The 13088-nt window shown below is 46.9% G+C and overlaps 1 protein-coding gene across 2 annotated transcripts in view; it reads right to left on the bottom strand.

Annotated features, from left to right (window-relative positions):
• LOC144162124 (excitatory amino acid transporter 3-like) overlaps positions 1-13088 on the bottom strand; it is a 34805-nt gene that overhangs the window by 2899 nt on the left and 18818 nt on the right. The window contains exons 7-9 of one of the 2 annotated variants that reach the window (XM_077692613.1): positions 12431-12664; positions 6584-6778; positions 779-913 (exon numbers count right to left, since the gene is read on the bottom strand). In XM_077692613.1, coding sequence (XP_077548739.1) covers positions 779-913; positions 6584-6778; positions 12431-12664 — 564 coding nt within the window. The remainder of the gene's footprint in view (positions 1-778; positions 914-6583; positions 6779-12430; positions 12665-13088) is intronic. The other variant, XM_077692614.1, reaches the window with a different exon arrangement.

Raw genomic sequence — 13088 nt, forward strand, 5'->3', positions numbered from 1 at the left:
AAACCGTCAAAACTCCATTCTTCTAAGATACCTTTTGTGAAGAACTGCCCCGCTGCTGCCACTGCGGATGGCAGTAGGCACGGCAGCTCAAAAGTTTTATTTCGTTACTTCTTTAATACAATATAGCAGAATAGTCCACGGCTAATCTTTAACCCTTTGCTCTCTTTTTCCAGCAAAACTGTAAAATTTCAAATCCGTTCTTTTCAGATGTGTTTGTGCCCCATCGACCACATGGACATAACACGGAGCTTCGGAGCTTGCTTTTTTTTTCTTTCATTAATGCACGTACTATAAAATAAACATTGGCATGTTTGGTCGCTAAGATGATTTTGAAACAATACGGAAAGTTTCTCAAATTGGTAGGCGTTGCCGTTGAAGTAGTGCAGCGCAAACCGACGAAGGGCAGGGGAAGTCGTGGGCTTTATTCATATGTCCTTCCTCTGTCTTTTCTGCACCACTTCAATGTAAGCGATGTTGTACGTACGCTTCAGATTTGCTCTGAAATCTGTCGTCAACCTAAATTGGGATGGTCAACTTCTCTAAATCTCTGTTCGATCTCAGTACAAGCGCATCCGTAGGTATACGGTTCCACTAGACGGATGAAGCTCGCATTCTGGTAGAGGCATCCTGAGACCGGTATTTCTACGCATCGATATCGGTATTGATGGGTAGTGGCGCATGCGGAGATGTATGAACTTTCGGTATCCAGTCTGGTTACCATTAAACGCGTCAAAGCGCCGTAGTTAAACAGTAAAGTACAGCGATGAGTAATACGCACAGGAACCAGTCCACCGTTGCGATCAGGCCGATGTCCTCCGCCGGGAGTCCGATCGCCTGGAGGACGATGATCATGGTGACCAGGCCACCGCCGGGTATTCCCGCCGCCCCCACGCTCGCCACTGTGGCCGTCACGCTGCGTAACGCGTCACGACGAAGGGAAACGGATAAGCTCCACGTCAAGTTCTCCTAACAGTAAAATAACCTGTACAAACACCCTCCCCATGTCCCATGTGATAAAAGTTCACGCTGAAACATTCAAGCCGAGGCATGAACGGTTCACGGGCTGTTCCCGTATTGGGTACACGCCCGCCGCTTTATGTACACACCTAGCGCCATCTACCGGCATGCTATGAACACTTCTTTCGTTGTTTTGAGCAACTGCTATGTGTGTGCTATGTGTGTGCTTTTGAGCAACTCCAATGTGTGTGCTATCGCACACACATTGGACTCGAGGCGTTCCTTTGCGTTCTGTGGGGTAGAGTTTGTAACGTCTGACACAAATGATGGCCTTATCACGGACAAGTACCGCCACCCCGCGGAGCCCGATGTAACCAGTGACGGCGCACTCACATGGTTGCCTGCATCCGTGCCTCGCCAGTGAACACAACCTATAAGAACCTCACTGTTCAGCCTCAGTAGCTGAGGCCCCATTGAATCCGTTTTCTGCCAGTACGAAATGATAAGGGTGTGCCACATGATATGCTAATCGTTGTAAGCCTCCATAGCATATAAAAACAAGAATGGCTGTTAATCATGCTGATGTGACCGCGCGACTTGTACGACAGAATTTCACTAAATATGGTGTGTATCTGCGAGAGGTGTGTTGCACTCAGGCAGGACCGCCTCAGTGGTTACCAGTTCTTGAAAGTTATTTTCCTTGAAGAAATTTTAATGGAAATGCACGGTGGCAAAGCCGCCGCTGGTGTGTTTCTTTTCCTTCAGCATTTTTGTAGTGTCTTAGCGGGCAACAACGGAAAAAGCGCCTGAGTAGCTTATAGTTAGAACCATGGGTTTTGCGTGAACGACCTCGGTTAGAGTCTAAGCCGTGAGAAAATTACGGAAAGGCCCATGTTTTTTTTTTTTTTACTGTAAAATGTTCTGTTGTCTCATTTCTACGCATTCTTTTTGTGAATAGAGGTGGTTCGGTATCTTTTAGGTCGTTTTGTGGGCCGGAAATGCCATATCACCACGTTCAAATTCATGCACCACACCGGAAGCGTCTGTCTTGTACTTATCTCGTAAAATATACTGAACCCCCCCCCCCCCCCCCTCCACACACACACACACACACACACCCGCACGCAGGCGCATATTTTCAGAAATTCTCCGAATTAGAGACAATCATCGTATATAACTTTTTTGCCGTATTTTGAGAGGAATAATAACAGCGCCTCGATTAGTGCAGGATTTTTGGGCCACAAATGCATCACCAAACCTCTCCAGCGAACACTGACCTACAGAGTACCTGAAACGATACATTTTAGTATTGTGAAAAATCAATCACACGGCTTTCTTGCATTCATGACGACCTGTTGAACTTCTATATAAGCATTTACTAGACGTGTACCCAATCTCACCGAATATACCGGATTTTCGCGCGTACAACCCGCCCCCGCATAACCCTTTACCCCCTTTCCATCGACGAATAAAACCAATATAACCCCACCGTACGGGCCGCATATTTTATACATAAGGGGATGGACGAAATCTACTACCCAAGCAACATTACACATTTGTTTATGCCAAAGAACTTACCTAGCTGACTACGTAACTAGATGACTTGCCGCATACATTTTTTCAGGTTGGTATACTGTTGAGCTGAGTGTGCAAAATAAGCACTGCCAATGGGATAGCAGTGGCTTAGTCGCTATTACTGCTGTAGGGGCATCACGGCCCAACGTGCATTGCGGTGAAGCTGCACCAAAGGAAATACCCCGCACATTAACCCACACCTCTACTTCATACCTGAAATTTTCGCATTTTTGGTGCGGGTTATACGCGCGAAAATGCAGCATTGCAAGAATATGTTAGTTATATGTATAAAACTTTTTCGTGATCAATTCCCTATAAAGTGACCGTGGCATCGTTTTGCTCTTTGTGATTCTCCCTTCCGCATCTTCTTTCTTACCCCTTTCCCTCTCCACACAATGAAAAAAAAAAACCTACTCTCCGGCCTTTGTCGTAGACGAGTCTATTCCAGCGAGAATTCAATGCTGTACCCTGTGGAGTAACCACAAGCCCACATTTTCAATGACCCGCCACGGTGGCTCAGTGGCTAAGGCGTTGCGCTGCTGAGCACGAGGTCGCGGGTTCGATTACCGGCTGCGGCGGCCGCTTTTCTGATGGAGGCAAAATAAAAAACGCCCGTGTGTACGAGATTTCGGCGCATGTTAAAGATCCCCAGGTGGTCCAAATTAATCCGGAGCCCTCCACTACGGCGCGCCTCACGCCTGCGTTGCGTCGGCGCGTTAAACCCTACAATAAATCAATCACTCAATCACATTTTCAAGTTTCGAGCTCGTAGTTCTTTCTTACTGCAACACAGCCAGAAATATTTCCAGGAAACCTGCGAATCCACTGATGATTCGTCACTACGCTGTTCATACAATCTCGATGGCTCAAAGCCGTACGGCCCCAAGAAGCCTATTAAGCCTTTCGAAACTGGTGCGGCGATAAAAAAAAATATATACAAAGGTCCCGCTTTGGTGTTCCCTTGGCGCCCCGATGTCGCTGCAGGGCGCGCTCTTTACACCTCGTTTGACAACAGAGCAGAATAAACGAGTTCCCACGAGTATTCGTGCTCGCAGTAATAGTCAGCGAGTGATCGCGAGACATAGAGAGCGAGGAGGAATGAGGGGGAGGGGGCTCTTCGAGGAGATAGGTCTTGCAATGTGTTATGTCTTCTATCCTTTGTAAAGAAGTACCAATAGCGTTGAGAGCGATGCGACGTTCCCTTTTTACAACCAGAGGAGGCGAAAAAAAAAAAAGAACAGAACCAGCGGCAATTGTGAAACGCGGAGAGAGTCGACCACGCTCCGCGAAGCCGGGGATTCTTGGGCAAAGCGACGTTCCGTGTTTGTGCATTGGGGTGGCACCTTCCGCCTTTCATCCGAGCGCCGCTGCTTTTCGAAATGAGAAACAGAGGGTTGCAGCCGCTCCGATGGGAATGCGCGGCGTTACGGTAATGCACTACGCTGAAGCCATCAGTTACGATTTAAACGTATCTTCGCGCTTTTTTTTTCTTTTTTTGGCACCGTAGAAAGCAATAGGGCTGACGCCATAGCTACGGCCGGTTAAAACGCGCCGGGGTTAAGTGGAGGCTCTACAGAAGAGCCAATGGATTGAAGTAAAAAAAAAAGGGGGTTGGGCATAAGTAGCATTAGGTTTGCCTTGACGTTTTGAGCGACAAAATGCGCCGCCGCATCGGACGCAGTTGTCGCGACATTAGGGCGCAGCGGTATAAGTGCCCAGTAAACCGACCTTTTCCGCTAACAGTAAAATTCTGTACTACGAGGATATATAGAAGAATTGACCCTTACATTGAGCTTCCAGGAAAAATCAAAGCCCCCATTTTAACACTAAAGTGTTTTATTCCGAGATTCACGAAGATTTCACGTACGTCATACCCGTCGCGGAAATGACGTCAGAAAACGAAGCAAGCGGCCTTTAAAGGGTGCACCCCTGCACGCAGGGTCTTATTGCGGGGAAGTCACCGTCAGTACTAAAGAGCACGCTACACTTACGGCTGTTCGTTTTCGGGTTTTATATTGTAACACGAAAGTGTTTTATGCCGGAATACACCAAGATTTCACTGACGTCATATCCGTCACGGAAATGACGTGGGTACACCTTTGCCGAAGCGCCCCGCCAGCAGGACGTCGCTCGCCAAGCACACCCACAAGACAGCCTACGACCTGTAAATCATGATCAGCTGCAGATTTCGCAGCACATTTCACTTTAGTGTTTCACCGATTCCTATGACAGAGGAATCAACCACAGTTTTTCAAAAGAGAAATACACTTAAAACGCGAAGCTTTCTGCCTGCAACCTGCTGTTTCAGCGAACGAGTCTACCACAGAACAGGGAGGATTTCGGCTTCCTGGTAGCTCGTAGACTTGTTAATGCACAGTGAAGAAAGCAAGTCCCAAAAACCGCTAAAGAATCCAATTGTCATGCCAAGCCGAAGCCAAGAGTGGGGGGTGCTCCCATAAGCCCCCACGACGACATGGATTACCAGGCTGTTTCCTCTCTAGTATACTTACTAAGAAACTCTATGGCAGAAGCGGCTGGTTGCAGTCTCAGCGCATACGATAAAACGAGTCCCGCGCCACACGTCCGTAGCTCCCGCTCTGTGTGCGCCAATCATGGTTCCGCACGAGACGTTCGATGGTGGTTCAACAATGCATCTTACTTTACCTCCAAAATGTCTGGCGGACAGCGCAACCTCAGCGATAACGACAACGGGAGCTCTGGTAGTCTCGTTATGCATACTGGGGTTTGGTCGCTGAACTGTTAGTTATCTGTTATCTCTTTTAACTGTTACCTCTTAGTTTTAGTTTTAACAGCGCCCAGTACTTCGTGTGAGGACTGTGCCTAGGCGTTCCGGTGTACGAGCACCCGATTGATTGATTGATTGATTGATTGATTGATTGATTGATTGATTGATTGATTGATTGATTGATTGATTGATTGATTGATTGATTGATTGATTGATTGATTGATTGATTGATTGATTGCAGGGTTTAACGCGCCGACGCAACGCAGGCGATGAGGCGCACCGTAGTGGAGGGCTCCGGATTAATTTTGACCACCTGGGGATCTTTAATGTGCGCCGAAATCTCGTACACACGGGCGTTTTTGTTTTTCGCCGCCATAAGAAAAGCGGCCGCCGCAGCCGGGAATCGAACCCGCGACCTCGTGCTCACCAGCGCAACGCCTTGCCACTGAGCCACCGCAGCGGGTGTGTACGAACACCTCAATGACAGAATGTGTGCATTTGCGCGCAATTACTATGCAGGCGTGCGTATGCATTTCCGCCCGAAAAATCGAAAAGCACATCCAAATTTACGGCTCGAAAGATAGGCTTACGTAGCGCTGCCTTGGTATACGTGAACAATTACAAGTGCACAAATGTAATTCAAGCCGCGCCGACATTCGCAAGCTGCCAAGCCGCGGCGCCGCTGGCGGTTGCGTACATCCAACGTGGAGTTGGAGGTAACAGGCATGTGACATACGCCGAATCTGCCATAACTATCGCAACCGCCAGCGGCGCCGCGGCTTGGCAGCTTACGAATGTCGGCACGGCTTGAATTACATTTGTGCACTTGTAATTGTCCATGGCTTATGAAAGTTAGAGTGCAAAGAAATTTTACGTGATTCTTTGAGTGCTTGCGTGTGCCCTTCTCGTCCTGTTGTTCGTCACGTTACTCTTGGCACACCCGCTCCGTCGCCGTTTACGCCATCTCTGCTGGGCGACTGATAGCTTCATTTTTTTATTATTTACGAATTTAATTTGAAGGTACTGCCCCGGAGACCAGTAAATTTGCCTTTTGGGGACGCAAAGACTTCGGTTTTGGGTTCAGTGTTCCTTTAATCTTCCATCTGGATCTCCGAATATTGAAGCGGAGTTGCGGAGCTGGCGTGAATGGAAGAACTCTGCAGGCTACAGGGAAGCTCAAGCTTTATATTACTTGCACTGGTTGCCCCCCTGCGTGGCGAAGGTGAGGCAGGCTAGAATGAATAAAGGGAAGGGTGCCGCCACTTTGGGAGCTGTGCGGAGTTCTTGGTAGTCTTCCTTCCTCACCTGATGGCCATAACCCGACCGAAGTCCATCGGGATGCCGTGTAGCTGCGCCAGAAAGATGGCGGAAACGGCCTCGTACAGCGCCGCGCCGTCCATGTTCACCGTAGCACCCACGGGAACCATGAAGCGCACGACGCGAGAGTCCAGGCCGACGCGGTGCTCTAGCGTCGCTATCGTCACGGGCACCGTCGCCGAGCTGCGGTTGCGAACAGCGGATGAATCTGTCTCCGTGTCGACGCTGACGCTTAGGCAAGTTGCTTTTCGCCGCGAACATATCCTGCTTACGTTTTTGGGGCGAAGCACCTTAGGACCTCGCTTTGTCCGGTGTTTGGCGTCCGTGTATACACAGTGTTGCGCATGCGCGAGGAGCATTGGACTGGATTGGATTAGATTAAAATGGATTGGATTGTATTGGATTGGATTACATTGAATTGCATCAGATTGGATTGGATTTGGATTGTATTTGAATTGGATTGGATTTGATTAAATTGAATTGTATCGGATTGGATTGGATTGGAATTCTATATACTGTACACACGCGTTGTTACTCATTTACCTGCGCGAGTGGGCAATGCCACGGGTGATTTACGGTAAGAACGATCCCCAGTGCTTCGCCCAATTGTCATGATTCACTTCGTGGAGATGCGTGAATTTTTTATTAGCAGCGCTTGGCCCCGCCGGGCTGTCTTATTCTTTTCGAACTGAGCGCGGACTTGCTTGTTTACAGCGAGAAGGTTTCACCCCATCATCACTAGCCTAGAGCTTTTTTCTTTGATCGACAATGTTCTCGATTTAATTTGATGGTTCGGGGACAAAATATAACTGGGAGATAAATGCTCGCCGGGAAAACGCTTCGGCTTTCGATTCGCCGACGTTTGACTGTGCGTGGGCCTTCGTTTACCGCTGCTTCGACGCTTGTATTCAAGCCTTGTTTGTTCACAAGTTCACTCTAATCCACAAGTTCGCTCCAATGACCCTTGTTTACTGAAAGAAGCCCGCATCGTTCTTGGCTACGTGGCAATATTGTTGAATTCACAGCGCGACAATCACGGACGAAGGGAACACGAGGTGCGCAGGGGCTGACTCTCCAATGCGTTTATGGCTGTGACGTCCCGCACGTTATGACCGCAGACATCACGGCCACAAAGAAAAGAAAAGTAGACGTAACACGCGAGAGCAAATCAATCAAGCTGTCATGGCATCCACCTCAGGATTCGCTTACGAACTGTCGAGATAGACGTTCTTTGGCCGATAACGGTCAAAGGGGAAGCTCACACACGCTTTTGTTTCTATTTTATACGCTTCAATAATTGACTGATTATGGGGTTTAACTTGCCGGCTCTACAAAGGGGATAAGGCGCACCATAGTGGAAGGCTCCGGATTATATTTGACCACCTGGGGATCTTTAACATGCGCCGAAATCTCGAACACACGGGTGTTTTCGCTTTTTTGTATCCATCAGAGAAGCGGACGCCGCGGCCGGGATAAGCTTCAATGGTTTCTCACGGGAGTTGTTGCTTACTTCTATCCAGTATTATCGTGCAAATCCCACATAGGCTTGCACCCAGGGTAACGGCGATGCATCCCAAGAAGGTTACTGATATAAGTTTCTACGTTGTAATTACGTTCTTTTTATATTTTGATTGATTGTAGGGTTTAACGCGCCGACGCAACGCAGGCGATGAGGCGCGCCGTAGTGGAGGGCTCCGGATTAATTTTGACCACCTGGGGATCTTTAACGTGCGCCGAAATCTCGTACACACGGGCGTTTTTGCTTTTCGCCTCCATCAGAAAAGCGGCCGCCGCGGCCGGGAATCGAACCCGCGACCTCGTGCTCAGCAGCGCAACGCTCTTTTAATATCTCATTCCCCCTTATCCCCGTTTGTCCGATAAGTCTGTAAAGAATTATATGAGTGAAAGAATGAATTTATATTCTTATGCGAGAGGTCGAACGCCTGATGTTGACGAAGAGAAGCTGGTTTCAAAATACGTTTTGATAAGCTAAGCATTGGAGACAAAAGTATATCTAGGAAGCGGTATCCGATTCCGTGATCGAACAGAAACCATAGCAGCCACGGCTGGCTTCCAAGCTTCCACCACAGCGTCCTTATTTGTACGCAAGTCCGCACCCGTACTTACGATTCCGCATCAGTTTTACTTGCGAGCGTCCGAAGCTATCTTCCCAAAAGGGCAGCTTTTGAGGCCATCTTGGAGGATAATGCCACCGACATTGCAATACTAACGGAAACATGGCTAACTACTTCGAATAGAGACGAAGAGCTACTCACATCATGCCACGTGTACAGACTTCACCGCAACTGGCGTAGGGGTGGTGGTGTCCTGATCTGTGCCAAAAGTGATTTGCCTTCCTTCCATGTAAAAATTAACACTAATCATGAAATTCTTTGCGTAAAGATATCCTTTCCTTCTAGTACAAACATATTCATAGCGTGTTACCGAGCTCCTGACTCCGATATCTCGTTTATTTACGACCTTCACTCCGCCATGCTTGATATTCACTGTCGCTTTCCTCGTGCCAATTACTTCCTTTGCCGTGATGTCAATTTTCCTGACATCGACTGGAATAACCTGTCCGCACCATTCCGTCCTTCAAATTTTTTTCTGGATTTTGTACTAATGTTCAATTTCACCCAAGCAGTCAATATGCCGACACGTGGCCTTAACACTCTTGATTTGGTTCTTTCTTCGAAGCCTGATCTAATTCAATCGTTATCGTGCATGAATGGGCTAAGTGACCACAGAACTGTTTTGTTCGACATGCGCATTCCGAAATCGTCGATTACCCTCCATAAAATATATTCGGGATTACAACCAAGCGAACTTTACTGGCATCAATACCGATCTTGAAAACTTCTACAGCTTTTTTAGGGTTTCCGCCCCTCAGAGGACAGTCGAACGAAACTGGCTACTTTACAAACATAAAATTCAAAAGCTGATCGAAAAGTATGTTCCTCTTATCCGTATTCGCGGCGATTCCAATCAACCATGGTATTCTAATGCCTTAAACTTTCGCAAAGGAAGAAACGCCTCTTTCGAGAGGCAAAACGCCGCACTACTGCAGCCAAGTGGACTAAATACTTCAAGTGTCTTCATGAATACACGCGTCTTCTGCGAAGCTCTAAAGAAAACTTTTATCACCATGACATGTTAAACATTTTATGCGTCAACCCCCGTAAATTGTGGATTCTCCGAACTCTGAAAAACAACCACACACATACAATTTCTTTGAGAAATTCCGACAGTTCGCAGGTACCGCAGGAAAAATGCTCTGACGTCATGAACACATATTTTCTGTCCATTTTCACCCATGAAAATGGCTTTGATAGCCCTGTTTTACCCATTCAAAAGTTCTCCCAAATGCTTCCGATTTGCATCACTGCCTCGGGTATCGCTAAACTCATAGAAAAACAAAAATATATTGTGCCCCGGGACCACATAAAATCACAGCTAAAATACTTAAAGGTACGCTAATGCTTTCAAGCAAAATATGAGAAATAATATTAACGCAAACGATAAAAGACAGTACGATTGCGCATGACTGGAAGCTAAGCAGCATATCTCCAATGTTTAAAGCGGGTAATCGGTCCGATCCTTTAAATTATCGTCTAATTTCTTCGTAAGTTGCTTGAGCACATAAACTACTCTAGCGTGGGAACCCATCTTGAAGACAACTCCTTCTTTTGTAAAAATCAGCATGGCTTTCGGCCAGGTTTTTCCTGTGAATCACAACTTTTTGAGTTTACGACGGACCTCCACTTAAACCTCGACTCTTCATTTCAAACCGATGTCATCTTCCTTGATTTTTCTAAGACGTTCGATCGCGTTCCTCATCAACGACTTATGTTTAAACTTTCCCCCCTTAATCTCGACCCGCTCATATTGTCATGGATACAACCTTTCTCACTAATCGATCCCAATACACTCATCGGAGGTCACCGTTCCTCGACTACAAATGTAATATCTGGCGTACCTCAAGGTTCCGTCCTTGGCCCTCTCCTCTTTCTAATTTTTAATAATGACCTTCCCTCAAGTATTACATCTTCAATACGTCTTTTTGCAGACGACTGCGTCGTTTACCGCCGTATACGTGGTAGCTCTGATCAACTTGCCCTCCAAAATTATTTAAACGTAATTGAAAATTGGTGTTCTTTATGTATGAGGCAATTTATTATTTTTAAATGTAAATTTATGCGTTTCCCGTAAGCGTTCCAACATAAATTATACTTATTCCCTGCAGTCTAATCATCTCACTCTAGCAGAATCGTACCGATACCTGGGTGTACTCATCAACAGCAAACTAACATGGACTGACCATACTGCACAGCTTACGGCCGATGCCTCCAAAACATTAGGTTTCATACGAAGGTCCCTGACCCACTCACCGGCCTCAGTTCGTAAACTCGCCTACGAAAGCTACGTCCGTAGTAAACTCTAATATGCTTCTCAAATTTGGAATCCACACCAGTCTTATTTAATCGACGCCCTTGAAGCCATTCAGAATCGCGCGGCTCGATTCATAACCTCCCCATACAATTTCCACACAAGTGTTACTACTATAAAATTATCACTGTCTGTCAACTCCCTGGATCTTAGACCAAAAATAGCACACCTTTGTTTCACAAACTGTATTTAAATTTTGCTTACTTACATGGCTCCCTGCTTCTTCCACCAATTCGAACTTCGCGCAGTCTCTTTAATTTTTTGAGTGTCCAAAATTTAAAAGGTTCAACTAACGCTTTCAACAAATCTTTTCTTCCGTTAACAATTGAGGATTGGAATAGGCTTCCAAATGCAATAGCCAATGAGCCTAATACTCTAAAGTTTAAAACATTACTCGAAACTCATTTGACAACCGCCCCATCGCAATTTCTGTGTATTAGTTGTGTAACCAGTTTCTTTTTTTTCACATTTTTATGCCACTTTGAATCGTGCTATTAGTAGTATAACGAGTTTTGTTATTATTATTGCCATGTAATTCCAATTCTTGGATTGTATCCTACTTTATGTTCTTGGTCTGCAATTGCCTTTGTGTATGCTTGTTCGCCCCCCCCCCTTATGCAATACCCTATCAGGGGCCCTTAAGTGTAAATAAATGATGATGATGAGGATGATGATGAGAAAAGGGAGAGAGGATACTATAAACAACAAGGCTACCTAAGTGCCGCGACAATCTTTTTTAATGGATGGAGTTGTACGCTACATGTAACCTAAGTTGAACAAAACGCCGCAGCCTACCGAGTTCGCTGAGCTAAAGTGAGGGAGGGAGGGAGGCATTTCGAATCGTAGTGGGGAAAAAATGGCAGCATCTCCACTCTGTGGATGATGGCGAGGGTGCGGAGTACGGGGACTAAAAAGGACATCCAAATAGCGCCCCAAGTGACATCCGATTTGCGCCCCGACCGTCATTCGATTTGAGCCGTGAGTTGCACCTTGAGTATTACCCTAAATGAAACTGCAACTGACGGTTCAAATCAAATTTCGCTTCATTTTCGCTTGATGGTGGTGTGCGCACGGATGGACGCGGGCGGACATTGGCAGGTCCTAAGGTACTCCGCACCGTTACAGGCGCGGGAGTAAGCCGTTCGACTCTCGGGTACTAACTCGCGGTCGCAGCCCAATGGGTAAGACGACTGACACCAACTCTGTCTGGTCTACCAGACGCAGGCTCGAATCCTGCCGGTGCCTGAGTGATTTTTTGCGATTGTAAATGCTATGCGCACGGACACGGACGGACATTGTGCTGTCCTAAGGTACTCCGCACCTAATAATTTCGGAAGCTCAGTTCAAAGTTTCCACAAAGCGCTTCCGCGGAACTGGAAAGGATACCTGGAGGACGTGCTGATGGCCATGAGCGCTGGCGTGATCATTGCCAGACAGAAGTTTGCGTAGCCGTGGCGCACAAAGATGGCGTAGATGGCTGAGAGTACGAAGCCCAGGTGGATGGCGAGACCCAGGAGAACGGTGACAACGTACAGGCCCAGCTGCGAAAGCACGCGGCCGAGGTCTTGTGTGGCCAGGATGCGGTGGGCTATGAGGAAACCTACGCCGATCGGACAGTACCTGCGAACGAAGCATCCCTTTTTGTGTTTCCATCGCAATCTGTCGCTCGGCAATGGTTATACAGTTCAACCTCTTTGTAACGAACACTGATATAGCGAATTATCGGTTATAGCGAAATAAATACAGATTTTGGTTGGTCACACTTTATTTCAATGACACTTATTCTTTTATAACGAAGCTGAAACTGTGAGAGCCGCGCGATATCGGATATAACGAAGAAATATTTGCCCACAAGGCTGATGGAAAAAACCCCCGTCGTCCGAAACTGCAGAAGATAAAGGCATTTTTGCTCTTGGGCACTGCGGAAAACTCCCTCATCACTGTCATCATCATCATCATCATCATCATCATCCTGTTTGTTTCTATCGCAGGAGGGAGGCTTCCACCAAAGATATCCTGCCACAATCGTGAGAAAATTTTTCAG

The sequence above is a fragment of the Haemaphysalis longicornis genome, unplaced genomic scaffold, assembly GCF_048455015.1.
Source record: "Haemaphysalis longicornis isolate Haplotype H1 unplaced genomic scaffold, Haemaphysalis longicornis Haplotype H1 scaffold_12, whole genome shotgun sequence".
Lineage (NCBI taxonomy): Eukaryota > Metazoa > Arthropoda > Arachnida > Ixodida > Ixodidae > Haemaphysalis > Haemaphysalis longicornis.